Source organism: Micrasema longulum, unplaced genomic scaffold, assembly GCF_059751315.1.
Source record: "Micrasema longulum isolate JH-2025_06_02 unplaced genomic scaffold, ASM5975131v1 h1tg000280l, whole genome shotgun sequence".
Lineage (NCBI taxonomy): Eukaryota > Metazoa > Arthropoda > Insecta > Trichoptera > Brachycentridae > Micrasema > Micrasema longulum.
In genome coordinates, this window is record NW_028277484.1 from 181,432 (window position 1) to 207,908 (window position 26,477).

Below are 26,477 nucleotides of genomic sequence, written 5' to 3' on the forward strand. Positions count from 1 at the left end.
ACACAAACGCTATTAACAACTGCCTTTATTTCTAATATCTACTTTTATTATTTGCAGAGTGCCCAAAAGGATAGGGAAAATCGGACTCGAGATCTGCTCCAATACCAAAAATTGTTATCAGAAGTCGAGAAGTGGTTAGCCGATATAAATCTGATTCTTCAACAAGAAATTCCAGATCAATCGTTCGATAAAATAAAAAATATCATCAACCAGTATGAAGAAAGCAAAACTGAATTGAAAACACGAATCGTTAAATTAGAAAACCTGATCGAATTTTGCGAACCCCTTCAAGACCAATCGGGAACTGAAACATTGGTGAAAACATTACTCGACCAACTGCAAACGACATTAGTTGTCCTGAGAGACACTGATGGTATATTCACTACCAAGATTAATGAATTGAAGGATACTTTACAAAAAGTTGAACGAGTTCAACCTGAAACTGTTGAAGCGGATCGATTGGATTCTCTAACAGATAACACGCTCGATTCGAGTCCTATGCCGGAAGAAGAAACACCCGTAAAAGTTGTCAATATTGAGCCTGTTAAATCTAATATATCGCGAGAATTCATAACAATGGAGACCCAGACCGGACACAGCTTGCGTTCTCCAGAACCGAAGGTAAAGGATGCTCAAGTTTCATGTGTACCTCCGAATGATGTTCATGTTCAAACAGGAAAAAGCTTAAGTTCCCCAGAACCACGTGTCAAAGATGTAGCTGTTACCTGCGCACCACCTAATGATGTACACGTTCAAACCGGGCAGAGCTTGATGTCTCCAGAACCTGACAAAAAAGATGTTGAAATTACTTGTCAGCCACCGATTGATTTCCAAGTTCAGACAGATCTCTATCCTTTGGTATCGAGTACTTACAATCCTGAGAATCTTAAAATTACGCAAACAACAACTGCAGGACACGAAACTATCGAAATTGCGAGCAAACCTTTCATACAAGAATCAAATATTGATGATGGTTTACTTGTAGAAGCCAATTATAAAGAAAATGAGGGAGAAGATCTAAAAAATTCCTTACTTAATATTACTCATACCAATCCACAGTCATTTGAAACAATTATGGTTGAACCCGATGAGACAACTACAGAAGTTATAGTAGATGCTGATGGCACAAAGCGTATAATTGTACGGAAGATAAGGAAGACTCTAATTGCTCGTCAACAAATGGTACATCAGCAGCAAATTCAAAATAAGTCTACGATAACTACAATTGGATCGGACATTCCATCAGAATCATTTTCTCAAGTAACTTTACAAGGACGACAATCTTCGACAGTTATAACTGACCCTACTGGTAATCAACAAACAACTCGTACACACAATTATGGTGGACAAATAATATCCGGTACTCCTGGTGGAGAAGTTCATATCCAAGAGTTTACATCTAAACCAGAATGTATGGTAACTTTCCAGGAAGGAACTACTCCAGAAGAAATGCTTTCGAAGGGCTTGCAATATAGCGAAATCCAACCATCAGGTTTCATATTAGATAATTCCCAAGATGGTGCAGACGTTCGTACTTCTTCATCTAGTGTTAGGGCCATAGTACAGCAAGTTACTAGAAGAATCATCAGAAGAACGAGAAGAGTTATTAAACGAATTGTGATCATCGATGGAAAAGAACATGTTACCGAAGAAATTATTGAAGAACCTGAAGAAATTGACGTTACGCAAGAAGATATTCCAAGAGTTTCAATAAACGTCACCAGAACTGTTGACGGACAAGTTGTAAGTAATGAACAATTTCACCCTAACGACCCCGGTGACCCGAGGATCAGAAATATTGAGCAACCATTGTATAAAATGCACCCACAATCATCTGGCAAAGATGATACTGTAAATTTTGAGCAAGTAGATAGTTCACCTAAACCAATAAATTATTCTGAAAATTATGGAAATGTAACAATCAGTGAAGTAACTGTAGATGATGACAATTTAAGATCCGATGCACTACAAACTGAAGATTTTACCAAAGGCGAAACTGAAAATCTGAGTTCTTCTCCTGTTCTAAGTGCTGTAACTATTATTCAAGAGAATACACATCCATCTCAAATCTTGAATAGATCTCCTCTTACCAATATCAACCTATTCCTTGAAGAAGAGAGATTAAATGTGCATAAAAGCTTGCCGAAAGTGGAATGTTCTGAGCAATTTAATGTCCCAACAAACATTGTTGAATCTACTTCAGCAACAAAACAAAAACCTATTGAGAATGTAATTGAATACATTGCTCAAACTCCGTCTACTCCAGTCACTTCGTTGGATAAAAAATCAACGGAGAAAAATATCATGCCTTCAAATGAACAAATTGTTTCAACTCCCCAAATAACAATGCCTTTAGAAGATGTACAATCATTCTTATTAGCAGAAAAATCAAATGTCCATCAGAGTCTTCCAACTGATCGAACATTAATATCATTTGTTAAAGACATTCAGGATTCTGTCTCATCAAAAAAACCACTACTAACGCAAGAACATTCTGTGGAATACAGAGAAATTACAAAATCACCTTCTCCAGATTTACAAAATATCAATAAAGTGTCTGTAACAAAATCAGAAATAGCCAACTCTCCTGAAGTTGAGAAAGGCACTGAAAATGCATCTCTGAAATTAGAGAATGCTGAATTGATTAAAAATGAGCATCCAACTACTCGGATTAATTTAGTTCAAAATCCCGATGAAAATGTTGCTGGTGCTGATAACAAAACAGCACCATTTGTTGACCTTACCGAAAACAATGAGAATGAAATAATGTTCCCTGCTGATCATGATCTTCGCTCTCAAATTTCACCAGATAGAACAATATTCTCTCTTACTCCTCCAGTAGATATAAATTCATTTTTACTTGCAGAAAGATTGAATGTTCATAAACCTACAGATAGTCTTTCAACTGACCAAACCCCTAAGACAACTGATCTATCTAATATTATTACATCTATATCATCTGTTATAGAGCCTGTACAACCTGAACCGAATCTTCAATTAATCAGTTCACCCGAAAAACTTACTATGCAGGATGTACCCGGATTAACAACTCATGTTAATATGTCTGTACAGAAAACAATTTTCGTTCTCCCAGAAATTGATGAAACTGAGTTGAAAAATACTGTTATTCCAGAAACTCTCTCTGGAGTTGAAAATGAGACTCAAACACGTATTCCTAAAAACTTATTACCCGGTGAAAATCTTGAACCAATATCTCAGATTCCGAATATTGAAACTCTTTTGGTTTCGGAAATTGGTCCTGAAAAAACTACACAAATCAAAGAGGATTTTACTGTTCAAGATGTTTGTGACTCAATTTCAGACACCCCATCTGGTAAAGACAATTCAGATATCCAAGTAGTTTTAGTAAGTGATCACACTGTTATTGAAGAACTGCCCACTTCTATTACTATGTCAAAAATTATAACGGAACCAAATATAATTTATGATGTATCTGAAAAAGAGATTATAAAATCTGTAGAACCTCTAGAACCAATGGTAGAAAATTACGCCACTGATGTAAAACCTGATATAATGTCCTCACAGATTTTAAAACTAGATGAAAAAGAGACTGATATTGTAAAACTACCGATGCAACTAACTGGCCCTGATATAATGCAATCTACCGACAATGGAGGAAAAATACAAAACATACTTTTAACTACTGTTAAATATGAAACAAGCAGTAATACACCAACTGTTACGTCTCCTGTCCAGGAGAATCTACAAACTGAAGCTTTTGAAATTTCATCCATTGCCAAAGATAAGACTGAAGACCCATTAGTTACATACCATGAACAACCAATCGAAAAATCTGTCGCTGAACGTAAAAAATCTGGTGACAAAATGGGACAAATGCAGAATATAGTAATTACCACTGTAAAATATGAAACTAGTAAAAAAGAACCCATCATTACATACCCAGATTCTACAAATTTAGAAGTTGAATCTTGTGAAATTCCTAGTATTTCCAGAGGTGCTATTCCAGATAATCCTGCTTCCACTATAGAATATCAATCATCTCAACGAGGCTTTGACCAATTAACTGGTCGTATTCCTGTTGATAGTTCAAGTCATAAATTCATTTTATCAGAAAAATCTATTCCATCACATGATTTACCATTACAGAATATTCAGATGGTTGAATTTGATTTGAGCCTAACTGAAACACCTATTTTGGCACATGGAAATCAGGATTATGCTGCATCTATCAAAGTATCAAATGAACAAAATGTTCCAAAATTGCAGTCTGTTATTAAAGATGTATCGGTTGGCTTGCCTTACATTACCGAAACAGTTAAAGTTGAAGCACCTAAAAATCTTGTTCCTCTTGAGCACACCTCTAGTATTGAATCTAAATCCGAATACGATGAATCTTCTCCTAGAGATGGTATTGAAATTGGGTCGAAGCGTAACCGTAAACGAAAAAAGCATAAACTGAAAGATGATGAAGCAAATATTGAAGAAATGTGTATGATCCCACAACAGACAGAAGTTTCTTTGCCTGCTATCTCTCCGGATGGAGATGGGATTGATGAACCTATTTCCATTGAAACCACTCTGGCTGAATCTATTGACATCGCAATTCCCTCAGAATCACCTGAAGCACCAGATACTCCCCAACCAACATTTACTGAAATTCTCGATTCATTGAGTCCTAGGGATAACGAATCTAATATACATGAAACTGGATACGAACCTGATGATTTAACTACAGCAGATGATAACACGCAGTCTGCAGTTAAAATTGACCTTAAACCAAAACACAAAAGTAAACGAAGACAAAAAGTCAAAAATGTTATAGAAGAATGTACAGATTATCCTAAATCACTTTCAGATGATAATACCTTATTCAGTGATGAAAATGAAGAGCAAAAATTAGTAATTGAACCAACCGATAAACAGCGAAAGAAAAAGAAAAAGTCCAAAAAAATCACAGAAGTGAGCCCAGTATTGCCGATTAAATTGGAAATTCAAGATCAAGATTTTGTTGAAGATTCTCCCATAATACAAGAAACGCATGAAATTTCTGAAGCTGACGTGCAACCACTTATTATTTCTGATGAACGTATTTTGACGACTTTAGAGCATTCAGTTCAAACATCTCCAGATATAATACAACCTGCAATATTGGACAAAGTTGAGAGTGTTGAAATGTTTATGCAGACTTCACCTGTAATCAACGAAATAAAAAGTGATGTATCTGGGCAAACGTCTCCAAGAGAGGATACCATTGTCGTTGAACACAGTCAACAAACTACACCATTGCCAGATAAAAGTATTGTTGAAACTTTTACGCAGGTAGTTATGTATGATATTGTGACACCCGAAGAAAAATTCTCGCAAACTTCCCCTGTCCAACACGAACCTCAAGAAATCAATCTTCAAAAGGAGCCCCCTGAAGTTGCTGAACAACTCACCCAAACATCACCTGTTCATGATCTTTCCACTGATGAACCCATCAATGTGTCTGAAAACGCGGTTCAAACTTCTGTTATTTCATTAAATGATCAACTTCAGCAAACTTCGCCAATTGACCAGCATGAAAAGGAAGATATGTTTATGCAAACAACTCCTTCCGAATCGCCAGAAATATGCCACGAAGCAACCCAAGTTGAAATTGAGTTTAATAAACCAACTTCGGAAATATCTATTCAAACAAGTCGAATCACTTCTCCTGAAAATCAGGAACCTAAAGTTATTACTCAAACATTTGAGTTATCAACTCAAACAACGCCTATTCCAACTAAAGATTTAAGTGATGATACTCCTTCTTCAAGCTCAATATCTAAAGATGAACCTTATGAAGTACATTTCCATGCTCAGATTACATTACCCAACGAAAAGGGAGATAATATTTCCAAAGAATTCATCATTCAAGAATCTGAAAATCAGTTCAATTCTAACAACCAACCCCTGGATGTAAATATTGAATTTGATAATACGGAAATGCTGTTGGATGATGATATTATTATGGATAAAAATAAAAGAGTGAAAAAAAGGAAACGAAACAAGAGAAAACCAATTTCTGGAATGGATGATAACATCAGTCCTATGTCACCAGAATCATTCTCAGATCCAATTTCTTCAGAATTTTCAGTGTCTTCAACATCCTCTAAAGATTTTATTTATGGTAATAAAGATTTATCTGCTGATGAGGGTATTTCTCAAAATATTGAAACACCCGTTTCTCCTAGTGAAAAGATTACTGATGTGACTTTTATACCAAATAAGGAAACACTTTTACCACTGAAGGATTGTAAAATATCTTACTCAGATATGACTAAAATATCAAAATCTCCTTCCCCAGAAAAACAGTCAAATGAAATAGTTAACCCTGTAATCACTAAAGGTGATTCTTCTGATACTGTTAAAGTCTCTGAGAAGTTCCCTAAAGATTATGTATTCTTAGGAAATCTTGAATTGAATATAACACCTACTCCTAAAAAACAAGAACAAATAGTGGTCCAGAGTGCTCCGGATTCAATATCTTTAATAGAAAATGAAAATTACTCTATGTCAGTTGCACCTACAAAAGACTATAAAAACAATGTCACTAAATTTATCTCGTCGGAAACTGCTGGATTCTCACCTAAAAATTCTCAAATTTACTGGGACAAAACTAATAATAGTATAGAAGAAAAGTTAAAGAATATGCATCAAAATCGAAAGAACAAAAACTTTACCAATCCTTTGGTACTTGCTAGGCTTAATGAAAATATTCCCCAATTATCGAAAGATCAGTATAATTGTGAAGTGACAAATAATTTAGCAACTTTAAAGGATGCTATTCAAAAACAAAATATAGTTGTTATTGAAACAACTATCATTACAACCGTTGAAACAATACTTGTATGGCTAGAAAAAATAGAATACATTGTCTGTTGCAAACGACAACAAATGAGTGAAGAACCGAATGCAGTTAATAATGCTGATTTTAATAAATTAAAAGAGGAATTAGATACAATAAATAGAAATGTTTCATTAGTTAAAGAAGCGATGAATGATATTACCCAATATCCAGAAATCAACAAAGGTAAAATAAACGATTGTTTGAGTTCGCTTCAAGAACAAATAGAAGTGGTTCATAATATTACAAAGGAAACTGAAAATCAAGCAAATTTAGATAACAGTAGGTGGCAAGAATTTTTGAATGGTGCTAAAAATGTGCAAGATCTTGTAATAGGTGTTAAAAATGAACTCGATCAATTGTTGATTTCTGACATTCCAAATAAAACAAAGTTGGAAAAACTAGATCAAGTTGATTCTACTAACCACTGTCATATGTTGAAAACAGCACATCAATTACAAACTGCACGTGGTTTAATCAGAGACTTCCCTGGCAAAGAAGTACCTCACACTGTTTACACAACTCACGATCTAACAAAACAAATTGAAAGTTCAGTTAATTCTGAAAGGGATCGAATTCTTCAACTTTTAGCTTTAGCCGATGAATATGAACAAACCCTAAGAGAGTTTGAACAAATAACAGTTATTGCAGATGCTTTGGTTGAAAGTAGAATCAACGTAGTTAATTTAGAACATTTACAGGAAGAAATGCAGAAACATAGAAAATTCTTTGTGAATCTCAGTCACTGTAGAGCGATTTTAGAGTCTTTGGAGGGAAATTTGGATAACGAAACAAGAGCATTACACTCTGCTTTACACCATTCCTTACACGATACTGCAACAAATATTCTCGACAAGGCTGCAAGCCGAGCCCAGCAGATGGCGTTAGCAGCCTCCAGGTGGACAGTTCTCGAACAAGGAATGAAAGAAGAAAAACAATGGCTTCAAGTAGCGCACCAAAGGGTGCCAGATCTTTCTAGTGTTACATCTGAAGATTATGATCAGTATATAAATCTCTATCAGTCTCTTTTGTTAGATATTTCACATCATCACGCAAAATTATTACACCTTCTTGGAATTGCTAATGGTTTACAAGAACTAGTAAGTTGTTCAAGTTTGCATGGAAAGTACAATGAACCACTAGAAATTGTCTTAGAATTACAAGAGGAAGTCAATGGTCATATGCGTAGATTAGTCGCTTTCAGAGAAAACTGGACAGAATATGATCTGTTGACGGATCGTTTGGAAACATGGATGAAGAAAGCTGAAAAGGAAATAGCACACATGTCTTCGTCGCCAGCTGGAACTCTTGGTAACATGAGACATTTTTGGGAATTGAAAGCACAACATGAAGTACATAATAATATTCGAAACAATGCTGCTGTGCAATTTGAACACGCCATGGAAATAATCCCAATATCTGACGAAATGGTTCAGAGGAAATTCTTCCAACAAATTGAAGACAAATGGAGAAATATATCAGCTAAAATAGATGCCATGCACACAGCTGCAATTCAAAACATATCAGCTCCAGATGCTCCGGTTGATGAAAAGTTAATCATCCTGGAAGAAGAACTCCGAGAGCTTAAGTTGTCATTAAATGAACTTCAGGGCATTATTAAAAGTGAAGATGAATTAAATTTGTATATTGAAAGATTACAAATTCTCAGTGGTCGTATTGAAATGATTCAAAATGAGTTGGGTCGCCTCGGGACGCTTCCTGCTCTTGAATCAGAAAAAGTTGGAGCACTCTTATCACAAGCACACCGCCTAGAAATATTTATATCTGAAGAGCTAGAAGGAGGATTATTGCTCAAAGAGAAACTTGCTACAATCCATATTGGCCTTTCAAAAATGAGGAAAAACCATCAAAAAGCTCAACAAACTTTGGATGAATGCGAAGCAAATGAAAAGATGGGTAGTGATATCGTCGAACAAGCTCTTATAAATTGTCAAACTGTAGGAGAAGACCTCGTTTCTCAATGGCAGGATCTACTATCACTCCGCCAATTGCTACATACATTACCGGTCCGACTAAGAGTATCTGTTTCTCCAGTCAAAGTGGAAAGAGAAATTTCTCAACTTCAGGACACTCATTCTGCACTAGAGTCTCGCTGCGGAAATCTTTTGGCCCTCCTTCGAAATCGCTTGGGGCTATGGAGGCGCTTTGAAAGGCAATTAGAAATGGTACAACAATCGGTGCAAGAAGCGGACTTTATGATCGAATTACTGACTGTCCAAGGACAAGTTGACTATGACCGGCTGCTCAAAGCCACGGAACGATTAGAGGTAAGTGAATTCGATTAAAAAATATTTAAAAAAGAAAAAAAAAGACTTTTACTGTGGTAAAACTAATAAAAAATAATAATTATTTTCAAAGGGATTATCTGGAGATATGGGAGATCGTGAAGTATTAATTGAAGAACTCAGAGCAGCTGCTAAGCCTCTCTCCAAGTCGTGTGATCCAGAAGTAACCCAGAAGATTGAAAATGCCGTTTCAGATGCAGTTGTTGCATACAATGATACTTGCAACAATCTCAAACAATTATGTGACAAGTAAGTTATGAAATTTGTTTTTCAAACAAATTATTTATTTTATTAAATAAATAAAATTAAAAACTAAAAAACCTTGGCATTGAGCTTTGTCTCACAAGAGCTCACACTGTTGATTTTTTTTTCAATTGACAAAATAAGCCAGAAAACACCAGGGCCTGAGAAAAATCACACAAAGTTAAAATCAACAACAACAAAAAATCTTATGACATGTCCACCGTCAAGTATTTGTTGGCTTTGGTCATGCCATTTCTTTCTCGGCCTTCATGGTTTCCTGCATCCATCAACAACGACATCACACTATATTATTTTTATTAATTCGGAGGTTTTATTTGTCCTGATGAGTGGGCTTTTTATTGTGATACATACGTTTTCAGATACCAGGATGCTGTGCGTCTGTGGCGGCAATATCGCGAGGCTAGCGAGGCTGTTCGCCAGTGGGCTGAGCAGCAGTTAGGCAGCGTACAAGACTTACCGCCTGAAGAAGCTGTCCATCAAGTCAAGGTAGGGGACTCACTTATACATTTCTTGCATTTATTTTTATAGATCGAGCACTTTTATTTATTTATTCACAGTTCCATATTTAATTTACAATTTTTGGGACATAAGACCAAAGTCTTCTCTTTCTTTAAAGTTGAGTACGAATAATAAATTTAAACAACATAGCGCAACAAATATTTTACGAAATAAGAAAAAGCGTTAAAAAATAATGCACGGCACATTAATATTATAAGAAAAAACAATGACAAACATTTGGTTTACATAAAACAAACTCAAATACTTGCAAAATCATAAAGAAGTTTCTAACTCAAATCCCTCCCGCCAAGGAAAATCCAGTCCTAAACTCATCTTGAAAATAGATTTCGTCCTTGAGAGCTTAATACGATTTTCAAAATATTAAAAACAAAATGAACACTTGCTGCGATAAAGGAGAGGTGGAGAATCAAATAAAATTGTTTATATGGTATTTCTTCATATATATATAGACATGTTTTACAAAATGGCAGCCTTAGCTTATTCTATTTTTAACCAACACTGGTTCGGTTCTATAATATGTAGGTAGGTGTTTTCTGTTTTTATTTAAAATAAAATGAACATTTAAAAAATAGGTGTATTATCAAGGAAACTCCTTTATTGGATTATTACTAATTTTTAAACATTATTTTCATTGTCATAATATTACAAAAAAAATACCCGGCTTTGTTCAGGATCGAGTTGAAATAAATTTTTAAAGGGCCGAGAAAAATTTGTCTAAAAAATAGCACGCTTAATGTCGATTCTAAATTTCACATCGAGGAAGACCGGGCAATATTGGCTCAAAAACATTGTTGCTAATCTAGAAATAGCACTTTAAATTTCACATCTCTATGATTCACCGTTAAAAGTTAGAATTTGTAATTAAATATATAGGTAAGTAATACTGCGGCAGTCCTAGAAAAATTGGCTCGAAAACAACACATTTGATCTGAAAATGGCATTTTACATGATTCTAAATTTCACGTCTTTACGACATACCGTTAAAAAGTTGGCTTCTATACCGGGGAAGATTTTTTTTTTAAATTGGCTCAAAAATAGAATTGTCGACAAATTTTGTCTAGCATGACATGTCCAAATTTCACGTATTTATGATATACCGTTACAAACTTGGCTTCTATACCGGGGAAGATTAAAAAAAAATGTCTCAAAATAGAATTGTCGACAAATTTTGTCTAGCATGACATGTCCAAATTTCACGTCTTTACGAAATACCGTTAAAAACTTGGTTCTATACCGGGGTAGATTAAAAATAATTGGCTCAAAAATAGCATTGTCGACAAATTTTGTCTAGCATGACAATAATAAAATAATAATTATTATGTCCAAATTTCACGTCTCTATGACTTACCGTTTCGGAGGAGTACCTGTGATGGACACACAAACAAACATGCACATGTATTTTCTGTTTTATATAGATAACCTCTTAATGCGATAGCAACATTACCGACAGAGTGCAGATAACTTAATGTTTTTTTCCAACAGAATTCTGTACGTTCCCAAACATTGTGTATTTTTTTTATTTTTTATATATGTATACGCCCAATTGGCATTTTTAAGGACATATATATACAGAGAAAATTATTATAAAAGATAGTAGAAAGACACAATAGTATATAGCAGACTTGGTGGGAGATCGTATGAAAGAAGATAGAAATCAAGGCTGGTATTTTTGTTGGCAGACCTAAGAATTCTAGACATAGGGCAATGAAAACCATAGTTAGTTCTTATGGTTATCAGTATGTAAAAGTAAGTATTGTCTAAGGTTTTTAGTTGAGATATTTAATTTTACTGAGCTCAGTAGTTCAGGGGCATCAAAGAGTGAGCAGGACTAGAAGATTGGATTTATTTCAGCGGTTTTGAAGAGAAGATAGTGTATTATCAGCGTCATGATTTTTTAAAGTTTCGTAATTTTGAAATTACTCCGCGTATGACGTAAGAAGTTATTTTCGGTGAGTTCTGCTGATTAATGAATTGGCTTCCCGCAAACCGGAAATCTATCACAGCATTATCATTGGTTGATTCGAAAGGAAAGAAGAAGTCGTTCAAAGTAGTTCGTTTTTATTAAAATAATTTTTTTAAAATTCGTGCGTTTTCAAGAAACTTTGCCGCGCAATTTAACACTAATTTTAACCGCGCGTAAGAAAACGTTTTTGTATCCAATTTCCCGTAGTACTGAACTTCCTCATTATATGAGAGTATTAATAATAATAATAAAAAATCGCTTTTAACTGTAATAAGTATACAATGTGATAAATACAAAAAATAAAACAAAGGTATACAGGGTTCAATGCCGGACTTGTTGCCACTAGCAATTTCTTACAGCCTGACTAAAATCAAATAAAAATTACTATGATACAATAAAAATGAAATTAAAAAAATAAAAAAACAAATAAATAAAACGCTAAGTAAACACCAACAGTAAAAACATTACATTAGTTATGATGGTGTATATTGCTTACATTATTTACATTTTATAGAACTATTTGAAACTTGACTTGACTATTTTTACTGTAGAAACATTTGTTCATTAGGAACACCAACACGTATTTCAATTTCATTCCGATCTTGATAACTACATCAATATGCTTGTGCATAATTGGACTGTCTGTGTCTGGGCAAATTAAGAATGCTGTTATGTGCATGAGATAGCTAGACGAGTGTTTTTGACTCTCTGGCTGCTCTCAGGTAAAAAATCTTGAAAAGGAAATCGAGTGGAGAAACGGTCACCTCGCAGTGTACTGGTTGGCGCATTCGTCTACCATGCTCGAGGTCCCGGGTTCGATTCCCGGGAAGGTTGACATAAAATATTGGTTTTTAAAGGCGGTTTTCACTGAAATATTTCATTAACTCCAGACTGGTATCTTAAGCGCAAGACTGATCATCTTACCTTCCTCTAACAGATGATCGAAAATCTGCTACTCAGATTTCAGAAGATCTAAAACACACTTTCCCCCTCGCCAGGATGACTGATCGCTTAAACTGTTATTTTTAGATACATTTTGCCGTAGCAGTTTAATTTGTGAATGAATAATATCCTTACTGGTTTTTCTTTACAGTAACAGATTTTTTAATGAGATTTGGGCTATTTCGGGAGAGTATCTGTTTCTTTTTTTTATTTTTAATATTTTAAGAAGGTACTAAAAATATATGAAGTTTTTACTCAGACTGGGTTTTTTTAAGCATGCAAAAATATTTTACCTAAAGTCAGTCCCACATCAGTCCCATATTCTCTCTTGGGGGGACAATTACAATCTGAAGGTAACACTGTATCTTCGACTGTATATAAGGTAAAATTTATATTTATGTACGAAAATGCGTATATTTGTATGAAAAATAAATATACCCTTATTAGTAACCTGTAATTGAACATGTTTAAAAAAAATGTACGCATATTCTGTTTTTCATACAGAAAACTTAATTTTACGTTGTAGATAAAAAATGACCAGGCCGCGATTACAAACGCTATCTTCATCGGTACATATCGAGGCGGTATAAAGTAAAATCGTTATTTATGTACGAAAATGTGTATATTTGTATGCAAATTTTGAGGTCGTCGGTCATTTTGTCGGTCAACTGCAATTGAACATGTTTAGAAAAAAAACTGTGTACATATTCGGTTTTTCATACAGAAAACATAATTTTACGTTGCATATAAAATTGATGATAAGTGTTTATTTTCCATTGTGATACGGGCCCACGTTTGAATAATGCAAAGTAAAATTATTTTTTTAAAAAAGGTTTTGTACTTTAACGGGTTTTTCATTGCATAGCCAGTCGCACCAAAAAATTTATTTGTTTGACACGTTTTCGTCCTGTGTTTCTTTATCTAACTTTTTTCACGCATCCCAATTTGTCCATATCCCGGAAATGCATAAAATATCAATAAATTTATCATTAATTAGAAAAAATTCTTCCAACTGACCCTGATTTGTATAATTAGGTAGGCAGTAGGTATCCAGTATCTACAGATAAATACAATTTAGGTGTTCTTCTGTGAATTAGGTAGGTAGGTATATGAAATTAAGGATTACGCTTACGTTTTAAAAATACACTCGCAGAAGTCTGGTCTAGCGTAGAAGGAATAGCGCTTTTTAAAGAAATAATGTTATTGTCAGATGTTTTTAGATATTTTTTAAAGTTTACTCGTTTATTGGCCAAAATACATAGATACAATGATGTCGCCAAACCACGATTTAAAAACTAGATAACTTTTTACTCGGTTTACTTTGCAAATTAGCAATTCCAAGTGTCAGGAATTTGCCGATAGTTATAATATAAATAATATATTATTTACTTACGTGCGAACGAGAGCAAACATTTGGAAGCACTCTCCGTTCATTACCAGGTAATAGATGCCGGCTAATTGATAACACACAATCAACATTACATTACATATTATCATTATACTAGAAATATTGTTGTTGGAATTTCATATTTTTAAAAAACATTTTTTTTCAATAAAAACCTTCATTAGCGTAAAAACAAAACGTGCAGTAAAAAATGTAACAATTAAGGTTGAACTTGGCAAAAAAGAGTCTGGCTCTTGTGTTTGGTAAGTTTACAAAATATTATTGAAAAGAAACAAAAAAAATGCATAATAAAATAAATAAATAATGAAACAATTGTTAAAATTGAGAAAACTTAATACTAATAACAAGTAAAAAAATAAATAAAAACACAAAATTTATAAATTGATATACACAGGCACATATTATACATACATTTTTATTTTCAAAATACGGTTAATGCTGATTATGTCAGGAAGCTTTTCTATAATTTATTCTTAAATTTTCCGTAATTTATCTCTTGACGTAGATTTTGTGGTAAATTATTGAAAAGCTTCCGTTCTATATAAGTTTAATGATTTTTGGCCGTGGTAGTTTTAATTCTCTGTAGAGCGAGTCATCCTGTTCTTAACCCTCCCGTAATACGGCCGATGGGAGGCTCTCCTTATGCACCTGGAGCATACAACACTTTCCGTAGATATCTTCCACTATTAAAACATGAAATTCTTTGAACAGTTCGGTAGTTTAGTAACATATTTGCGTCTCTATAATTTATCCAAATCTGTATTTTAATTTTCGAATCAATTAGTCGTAATCATATAATAATTTGACCGTCAATCACAAATTTAATTGAAAATCTTTCATACAAATCTTTCATTGATGCACTAACTTTGTGGTTATTCATTATAATAAAATAAATAAAACAACTTTGTTTTTAACCAGTAATTTTTATTTTTCACCGACCGGTTTCAAAGGTTACGTAAACCTTGACAAAGAAGCTTGTTTGCTTTGAAACCGGTCGGTGAAAAATAAAAATTACTGGTTAAAAACAAAGTTGTTTTATTTATTTTATTTTATGAAAATCTTTCAGTTGTGGATATTCGAAAATAACTTATTTTTGGCAATATTTTGATGTGCAGTATATAAATGTTTTTTTTTCTTTCTAGTTTGAAAATGAAATTTGCAGCCTTCTTTAAATAATTCAATTCCTTTCGAAAAGCAATATTAATCAAGTTATCAATAACAAATTAAATATCGCGTGGTTGCATATAATACGTCTCCTCGAAAGATTTATTTTTTATTTTTTTAAATTTTATTCACAATATATTTATGTAACATTTATTGAAACACAAATCCCAACTCCATGGAACCTAAGTACTGTGTTGAGTTGGGACGAATATTTGTATAACACTAAACAACTTACATATTACCATATATACTATACAGAACAAAAACATCATTAAAAAATACATGGCATATCAACATATAAAAGGACAAACGATGAAAAAACATTTGAAGTACATGAAAAAAATAAAAACGAAATAAACTAACTCAAATATTTGAAAAACCATCAAGAAATTTCTCACTTAAATCCCTCCCCCTCAGGAAGATCCAGTCCTGAAACTCTTTTTCATTTATATTTAGTCCTTGAGAGCTTAATACGCTCTTCCGAAATATTAAACACTCGGTGCGATAAAGGAGAGGTGTCTCTGAGCGAAAGTCATCCTGGTTTTTTGGTTTAACATAATTCATACCCCTGAAAACCTCGTACAAACGTTTTACTGAGACCTCTCCTTATTGTTCGACCAGAAGTGTGTCAGTGCCTCTTTTAGGTAAAGTTGCCTCGCATCCAGTACGCTCATGCACTGGAACAACTGTTCTGATAGATATGTTGGAGGACTCCGGAATATGATTCTAACCTGCGCACAACCTCCTCAGCCAGCTAATCCGTAGGTTACAGTGGATTGAAGCATTGTAATGTTTTCACATTTTTTTAAATATTCGTGATTGTTTCCTCGAGCATCTAGTGCGCGTCGAATATAGTTCTGCTATTTTATTACAATGTAAAAATGAAATATTGTTTATATTTGTGTGTTAGTATTATTTTCTATATAACTTATTTGCTCACTCAGCGTGTCTACGTACGTAAAACCCTTAACTCACAAAAATTAGAACATCTATGCAATATTTTTCGATAAAAAAGTCATAGAAATTATTGATAATAACTCTTGTAGTGTGTATTCATTCCATGTTGAATATATCATTTTGAATTTTAGTAACAAAAACGCATCATAAATAATATGAATGCTAAAGTAAACATTTTGTTAAGCTTACCTCTGTTTTATTTTTAACGTCTTAATTTATAATGAGTGCAATTTTTTTGATTTGAAAATAATGCAAGTTTTCACAAATCGATTACTGGGACAGCCGATATTTCAACGGTTTAATATTGAGTTTTATATGCATTGCAAAAATGCAGCTTTATAAAATCTGCAATAATTAGTACCGTCAACTTTATCGCGTGCTATAATTACGTAGGTAATGTACGTACATACGACTAAGGAAAATTAGTATCCAGTCAACTAAAGCAACTATACAATTTTAATAGTCTAACTTTCTTCCACAGGGAAAAGTAATTAATGTCTACATAATTACTTGGGTATAGTGCTATCATTATCCCTATCAAAAGCGTAACATTATTTGTTTTCTAAAACATTCGGGAAAATACTCATTTTCATTTGTGAAATGCTGTATTTTAGTACTAAGACGTGGGTCATATACTCAAATGTATAAAATCTAATATTTTCCGGGGCTTAATCATATCGTGAGATAACTTAAATGAATTTTTGCACATTATAAAAAATAAAGCCACGTTCTTTCAGAATACTATACAAATACTATATATTTCAAAACCTCAATATTTGTGGTGCCTAATGATCCAGAGTGAGAATACGAAATCCCGTGGTGTTAGATTTTTTATTTATTTGTTCGATTATCACACTTGGGTTATTTATGTTAACTTCATTAATATTTTTTGTTTTTTTTTTTACTTCGTGTTATGCTGTTAAACCGTTTTAACATTCAGAAACGCATAATATAAACAGTAAATTTTTTTGACAAATTTTACTCAATACACTCATAATTCAGTGTATAAACTTATCAATAATTGTTGCGATTTGTCGTAAAATAATACTTTATTGTCGTAATATGCATATTACAAAATACTGAAATATTAATTTCTTTTCAATATATATTAATTTACATTTTGAATATTTACTAGCCGATCGATTGAGAAGTGTTATGTCCATGTTAAAAATATAAAATATTTTTTTACATTCCAAGTGTTTTGATCACAAATTTTAACTTCAATAACTTGAACAATATTTTGACTTCAACGCTTTGTGGTACCTACACATTTCTCTCACATTTAATATACTACATCAATAAATTTAAACCTGTCATTTCTAATCAATCAATAAATTCCATTCTCGCTTCTACATATGATGTTTTCGTCAATTTAGTATTATGTTTTGATATTTTTTATCATACTGTGATTCATATTGCCCATGAATATAATATTGTTATGTGTTAACTCAATTCCCCCGTTTTAGCTGTGTTCACAATGAACAAACTTAGTATAGTCTTCGACTGTTTTGTCTGAAAGTAATAATATAATTTGATCGCTTAGGTAATGCCGTGTTTCGCATAATTTAATGTCGTTCTGCCAATGCGGAAAACCTGGAATGTTTCATCTTTATACGCACCGAATTTACGGAACGAGCATATAACGCGTGCCGTGTGTGTTTTGTATGATATTTATTTTTAATTTACATAATGACAACCTTTACCATTTGTATGTTAATTCTACTCGATATTGAATAAGTAATCGGATCTCGCCTATAATAATATGATTCAACACCTCTTCTGACATGCCTTCGCTAATTGAAACTATTAATTAAACGGGTGATCAATTGGGCGCTTTTATAAATGAATAAGACAGGTAGGCAGATATATCCCCAGGGCCCCGATTTTTTTTCAGGTAATCGATGCGTCTCGATACTGGCTTTATTCTTTATTTTTTAAATCCCAAATCCCCGTACGTAGCGAATATCGTACTTTGAAAAAATGATCCTCGTTTGGCGATGTAAACAATGTGAAAAATATTACATTTTATTTTAGTTATTCTGTTCTACCGTAAAATCAATACCTTGTAAAGACCGTCGCGAAATTCCTCAGACGTCTGCAACAATCGTTGAATGTATTATATTAAAATTCACGCTAATAATTTGGGCAAAATATGCAAATGTTCAATACGTGAGAATTGACACCTGTATTAGCCGAGTGCGCTCTGTAGGTACAGTGTTTAATGCGTCGTCGTTGCGAGTGTAATGTGACCCGTGTACATTTATTCACCGTCATTCACATTTCCGCAACCGGCGATTTATAGGGCACTGCATTTGGAAACCAAATACATCACATTTCGATCGTCTGTTACTTGAAGGTAAGGTGATCAGTTCTACACCTCAGGCGCCAGTCCAGAAACAATGAAACATTGCAGTTTTAAAATCAGTATTTCACGTCCACCCTGCCAGGAATCGAACCCGGGACCTCAAGAATGGTAGGCGAACGCCCCAATCACTATACACCGAGACGGATTTATCTCCACTCGATTTTCTTATTCAGGATTTTTACCTGAGTGGCCTTTAAAAATAAATACATATTTGTGTTCTTTTGATTTAGCAAAATATTTCAATTTCGCAGCCATTGTTCACTAGTCTGAAGTAACTGTGCTTGAAAATAGGAATCAACTTGTAGTATAGCGGGGTTGGATCCTCGGACCTCTATCAGGACCACATTCCGGTTTAAATTATGCATAGAGCACTGCATTACACCGAATGCAGCATACTTCTATTTTTATATTATCAAATGGCTAGGAAATATCTCAGTAATAACCACAATTTAAATAAATGTACATCTGTTAATTTTTGTGAAGTGAAAAAAATTACATTTAAAAAAAGTAGTCTATTTTATTTTTGATACAGAAAACTAAATTTTACTCTGTAGATAAAATTGAAGAAAACTGTTAATTTTCCATCATACGAGCCCAGGGCCCCGATTACAATGGAAAGTTAACCGAGTTATCTTCGACTGTCTATGAAAAAAAACCGAGATTTGGTGTACGAAAATGAGTATATTTGCATGAACATTTAAAGTATCTTCGTCGGTAACCTATATTTGAACATGTTTAGAAGAACAAATTAATAATAATAATAATCATAATCATGGTTTATTAACAAAAAAATACAATTTCTTTATCTACTACATAGCTTAGGATTAGATTTATCTGGATTTTGTCTAGTCTGCCTAACTAGGTACGACCTGTTTTAAGGCAAACATTTGTATGCAAAAATAAACAATAACATGACTACCTACTAGTAAATTTATTATAGAGTTATAGTTAAAATATTTAAATATACCTTTTATTATTTTAGAATGTTTTTGAGTAAGTTTTCCGGTTTTTCTCTACCCAAATCCAGTAACCATTTTTTTCCAAATTTATTTAATTGAATTCGGGTCATGGTTTTGTAATGTTCGGGTAACATATTTCATATTTTGGGGCCCAGAAACCTGAAATTTCTGCCCGAATTCGGAGTTCGCGGTAGACCCCATGATCCATCCTTTAGTTTGACTTCTGGTAGTGTGGGAGTGTTCCTTTTGGGATTCGATAGAACAATTTGCTTTTACAAACATAATTATTCTAGGTATTTATAATTGCTTTATATCTAATATATCAAATTCCCCGAACAACTTGACTAATTATATGCATATTCTGCTTTTCATACAGAAAACTTAATTTTATTTGGTAGATAAAATTGACGATAAATGTTAACTTCCCATTGTAATCGGGGCCCAGGTTAAAATACTTATAGACATAGATTTCCATATTCCCTTCTCAAAATGTTATCTGTCTCCGTAGTGATATATACCAACAAAAAATGCTTATACACTGTTTTTGGTTTTCCTTTTATAATCTACTAGCTGACCCGACAGACGTTGTTCTGCCCGAACGTCGGCTTGCCTTAAGAAAAAACTTTTCATTGATAATTAGGTACCTAGATACTTGTTTGTGATTAAATTCTAAAACTAAAAATTGTCAATATTAAAAAAATATTGAATTTAAGTAGGTACTTGTTTATGGTTGTATTCCAAAATATAAAATAAATATTTTTTCAAATATGGCATTCTTTTAGCAAACGTCAAACTCCGGTCGTCTCACCAACAAAGGGGCGTACTTATGCAGGAATACGATTTTTTAAAATGTGTTTAATTTAATATTATTTTAGTATTACCGAAAATCCAATAAAAAGAATGAAATGGGTAGAAATTATAAGGAATTTAAGGAAATAATCTGATTGAGATCCATAAAAAAAAATGTTGTGTGTAAAAATTTAAAAACAAACATTTTTTATACACAACAAATCAACATCTTTCCATTTTTTGCAAATACATTCTCCTCGAATGCAACCCTGGTAGATCGATGAATAAAACATTTATGCTCCTAACTTCTTCTTTACATATTCTATTGAAGATTTTAATATCTACGAACACGCACAGCGCAAAGATCTATATTTTTCTGAAAACCGCACGTAAATCGGTTAAGCCGTTTAGGAGGAGTACGATGATATCACACGTACAGAGGAATTATGTATAAAGATTTAGTAGTTCAATTTAATTTTTAGTTTTCGATTTTTATCACATAGTACGTATTTTACATACAACGAAGCTACAATATAAGTTATATTTATGACACCGAGTTGTATAGACTATAGAGGCCAGCAGAGCACGCTTCGACCATCAATAGTCGAGCCAACAGGCCAGCAGTTGTGATAAACTTTGCTATAGGTGAAGGTTGATAAGGCCCGGTGACCACACGTCTAATTTTAGAGTATTCCCTCATCAGGCGAGAGTGGCAATTTACATTTACTATCCAAAACGTAATATTTGCATATTATCATGTTCCGGCAGTCGCGACATTTGTCATCGTAGCACCTCGTATTCGCCGATTGGAAATTAATTATTCACATTTTATTACGCCACGAAATTCGTCCTGCTTTATATTATTTTGTTGACGAATTTACGTTTTTATTTAACTGCTTCCTTGTATGTTTTTTATTTATAGTTATTATCAATTTTGAAATAATATTGATGGTTATTTATTAAGTTTTTCTTTAATTTTCCATTATCTAGTATTTATTCCATTGACGTCATAAAATGATTTTTTAATATTTTGTCATGTCGAATATATATATTTTTTAAGTTTTTGTTACGACAATTTTTCTCAAATACTTATGTCTACATACATATGATTCACAAAAGTATCATTTTTCATTGAACTTCAGTATATAAAAAATCTAACACCTAACACATACCTACTTACCGTATGAAATAGGTAAAAGGTGGATTCTGTTATTCCTTACTATGGTAAATAATTTTTTTTTCTGGTATCTCGTCTTGAGGGGGAAGCGTATTTTCGAAATACGCCTCTTAACCTTCCCTTACGTTTGAGAGTTAATGTTCTGCCTTTCGCGCTATTGTTCCTCGAGTCCTTCAGTCGGTGGTTTCAGCGGTGTGGGCGGCGTGGGCGGCGTCGGGTCAGCAGAAGTGTACCGTGTACCTACTGCTATCAGTACTCATTTCGCACATCAGTCGACAGTTGGCTCAGTTGGCTGTCAGTTCCATGCCGACCGTCCGAGGCGCCGCCCGCCGACTCGCGCTCCGCCCGACAGCTGACCCGGTGTTTACCGACTACGCGAACGGTGCCTCGGTGTCGATACTGCAACGGAGCGATTCTGTGCGGGATTTTATCGATTTCCCGAAACTGCGACCCCCGTGCATCGCGCTTGTTATATCTCCCCTCTTCTCCGGGCGTTTTGTCGCGCAAAGCGTCCCTGCAGGAGAGCGGGAGAAGGTCCGCGCGGTGTGCGCTCCGCGTAACATGTTCTCCCCGGATCGCTAGGGCACCATGTCCTCGTGCGCTACCCGGGAACCGAAGGTAACAACCTAGTGATTATTGTGCGGCGCTAACCGCCCTCCACTCCAGGGTTAATGGGTCTCGAGCCAAATCTAATCACGGCTACGGAAAGTTCGCGCGGAGAGCACACTTGGACGCGTCTTAATCGCGATCGCGTGCAGCGGGAGCCATTAGCGACACGAGAACACCGAACTTGTTGTTTGTATAACAATTTCCCGTAATATGATTAGTGAGGGGCTCCTTCCGGCGCCTGACGCCCGACCGACCCCCGATGATCCTATTGCGCGACGTCTCCCGTTCGTGAGATTAAAATGATCACATTTGTAACTGTTACGAAAGTTCCGCAACTCATCAAGCTCCATTATTCATAACACAATAAATCTCGCAAACAAAATACAGGCCTCGATTTCGTGTTGGCATAGGCACTGTGTCAACGAATAGTTTTTCTATGTAAACATCTTTAATATAGTAATATAGTGCTCTTATCTTTATCGTGTGTATTTAATACCTCACTAAACACACGTTTAAACTCGTCCCTACCTACAAAAAATAATATGTCATAGTGTAAGCAAAAAAATATTTCGTAGCATTGTCTAACCTAACATATGAAAGTGTGATGTACCACCTCCAACTGGTTTGTTGAGGAAGTGAACGCGACGGATGTGTTTTATTGAAATCAATGTTTTAATTCACAAATCGATTAGCTACGAAAATGTAAACTTCAAATTTACTGTTGGCCCGCTTATTGCTGAAAATAATTATCTTTCTTCGGATGTCTTGTCCAAACAGATGGTTTATAACGTAGTAAATAAATATATCATCAACGCCAGCAATGCATACCTGCAATTATTTGAACGTTTTAATATTATCAGTATTATCCAACTCTAACGCCATTTTTCCGAAGGAATCGATATATATCGTTTGTTAATCCTAAAACGTGTTTTTTGGACACTACATTTGCTTCTAAAAAACGCAATAGTATTACAATAACTAAATTGAGTCATTGGTAAGATATCCAAAATCAAAATACTACTGGATTCAATTCTATGTTTATTTTTATAATTTACAGGAGTATACAGTGTGATGCGTTTCGACTTAATAGAACAATATCAAACTAACCTTAATATTTACACAGTCATCTTTGAATTTAAATTGTAAAACAATCATAGAATTCAATTGAGCTAGCGAATTAAAAATATATCTATTATATTTTTTTTCTTCTTTATTTTTGCATGTTGTGTTCACACTTAATTGATGAACAATACCTTAAATAACAGTATGTGATAATTATACCTATGTCATGTGTATTGTTTGCTGTTTGTAAACCAAAATAAACAAAATTAAAACAAACAATAATTGTTTTTAATAGTATACATAGTTTCGGTATATAAGGATGACAACGTAAATATTAAAGTTGTATGATAATGTCCCAATAAGACGAAACGCGTCCCACTGTATACTCCTGTATATTATAAAAATAAACGTAGAATTGAATCCAGTAATAATATTTCATTTTTGGATAACTCATCAATAATTGAACGTTAAATATAAAAGTTTAACTTGAAATCCTTCTACTTTGCACTGGCAAATTCTATCGTGGCATACGGTATAGTACGGAGTCTGACAAGATGTTGGCCGTTAGATGGTCAACACATGTTTTTTTTTTTTTTAATTTCTGACAGTTGAATTATGGAGATCCTTATTATTTTTTCTATGTTTACGTACTACCTTTTTCTGAAATTATTGTTTTTATTTTTTGTATTGATTAATTTTGACTGTCTTCGAACGGGGTTATTTACCCTAGTTAGACAGTCAAAGCAACTTTATACTGATGTATAATTTTGAAATAAATTCTACCAACTGCATTCATAATAAATAAACTAAATTGAAGTTGACTGATTGATTCTTGCCAGGAAGTCGGCGTGGCGTACCTACGTACATTTCGTAAACCTCCGAAACGAACCTGAAAAAAGAGGCCCTGAATCTCGCGTGCGGTGTTTGTTTAGGAAATGAAATTCTTATTTCACCAAGTAGCGAGGAGGTCATCTTCACTTTGTAGGTCATTAAAAAAGAAAGCAAATGGTGAAATTAGGGCGAATTCATATAAGGTCCTTGTACATTCGCTGTACTCTATGAGTCTCTAGTCACCCACATAGTTCATGTTTTTATTAATGGTAAGGCTAAATATATCGCTCTTAATTAATATAATTATGTTTTCACTTCATTTTACTCTCGTCTCACTGACTTTTACTATCTCAGTGGGTCGCCATATTAATATTGTTTTCTTTTAAAAAAATATCACTACTTATTACCGTTACCGAACTAAGATGTATTTTTTATAAAATAATCTCTTGCGTTTTAGATTTTTATTATCAAATTAACAATATTGGCACATACTTAAAGTATCTATATTTTTTATTGAACTAAGTGCTATGAGAAGTATAAAAAATGAAAAATATTTTGACGCGGAGTAGGAGAAATAATTCAATCAGATGAATCTCACCCATATAAATAAAGGTTTCATCTCTTTAATTTCTAACTTCAAGACAATCAGCAGTGGAAGAATTGAAGAAACATTGATGTTTAAACATAGGCAGAATGGTGAATGTTACACAGAGTGTCATAACCCCTGTAAATTACTCGAAATCCATATCCTGGTTCTAAAAAGGTTCTCCGTCTCATGTGTTAATATAGAAAATGGTGATATTTTAAACTTAATGCTCATTTTAATAATTATTGGTTTTTGGGAATCAGCCAACTGAAATATGTTTTTATTTTTTTTTAGAACCTAATCATGTAATCATTCTGAACATACCAAGTTTTTTATTACAAAAGTATACGTCATTGCATATAATGTATACTATGCTGTGGATTTTTTTATTGAGAACTTATTTTATTATTTATTATGACATTTTTGTTTTGAGCACACCGAATTCGCGTCTATCTTCAGACCGAAATCAGCCATCAACAAAACGACGTGCAACGCGCGTCGCGCTCTTTTTTCTTAAATTTCTCCTATCAGTTTGAAGTTCCTTCAGTTTTATACTTATTGGCTCCCACGAAGTTAGCCACCATTTATTATATATCTCTAGATATTCTAGTAAATTACTCGGTAAATCTTTTGTAAAGTCGCAATAAAACATCGAGAATTCGAAACAAACGATGACCTATTTATTTATCAAAAAACTGCCGTCCACAATCTTACACTGTATTATTCTGAAAGGGTCCTTGCGTCATGGAATCTGAAACATGAAATTTTTAATCGATCCGTTTCAAGTGGCTAAAAAATGTTGCACCAACTTGGTACATTTTCCCATATTTAAATATAATTACGCGCATCGATTATTCACCTGATATAAGTTCAAGGTACATTTCGATTTGTCACTCGATTAATAAAACACGCATCTTCCTCTGTTTAGTTGTATACGTTTCAGGGTTGAATGTGTTTCTTTATTTTATATAAATGGTGAGATTCTTATTTGTTTTTCCTCGATTCAATATTTACGGCAAACACCTGTATGAATTCTAATTTACATACAGACTGATGAATACTCCATTTAATATTTTGCCAAGATTTTTTCTGTATTATATAATCTCTGGATCCACGATGCAAAATATGTTTTATCTGTCAGCCATCGTATTGTAAGTACGTACGTATTGTTTATACTGTAAATATATTCGTTCAAGCTTTTACCCGCGCTTTCGCTCGCGTGGTATTACGAAGAATTTATTTCATAAATTAATTTTGTCGTCAAACAATAAAAAAATTCACGATTTGTTTTTTTCCGGATAATGAGTAGCCTGTATCGATTGACGGGCCTTCAACTATCGCTATGCAAAAAAACGACGATTCGTTAGTCTAAGGCGAATTAGCATCCTTATTCTGTTTTAATATGAATTCATTTTCCACTAAGAATTCATTTTCCATTCAGAGTTTTCCCTAAAAAAAAATATTTTTCTCGCATGAAAAGTAGCATATGACACTTGTCAGCTCTCCGGCTATTCTTTTGCAAATAATTACGTCAATCGGTTGCTCCGTTGCGAAGTGAAAGAATAATTCATTGTTCCACTTAGAATTTTTCCGAGGGAACAATATGTTCTTTTCGAGTTATAAGCCGCTTACTTCACTTTTTACCTCTTCAGCTATCTCTATGGAAAAAATCAAGTCGTTCAGTCTCTTCGTTGTGACGTGAAGGAAACACTTTCGCATTTATAATAAT

The 26,477-nt window shown here is 33.8% G+C and overlaps 1 protein-coding gene across 3 annotated transcripts in view; it reads left to right on the forward strand.

Moving 5' to 3' along the window:
* The window catches only part of Msp300 (Muscle-specific protein 300 kDa), a 170,428-nt gene that overhangs the window by 128,694 nt on the left and 15,257 nt on the right, over window positions 1-26,477 (forward strand). For all 3 annotated transcript variants that reach the window (XM_088224344.1, XM_088224346.1, XM_088224345.1), the window contains 3 exons: window positions 58-9,138; window positions 9,230-9,405; window positions 9,780-9,906. In XM_088224344.1, the coding sequence (XP_088080470.1) occupies window positions 58-9,138; window positions 9,230-9,405; window positions 9,780-9,906 (9,384 nt within the window). The remainder of the gene's footprint in view (window positions 1-57; window positions 9,139-9,229; window positions 9,406-9,779; window positions 9,907-26,477) is intronic.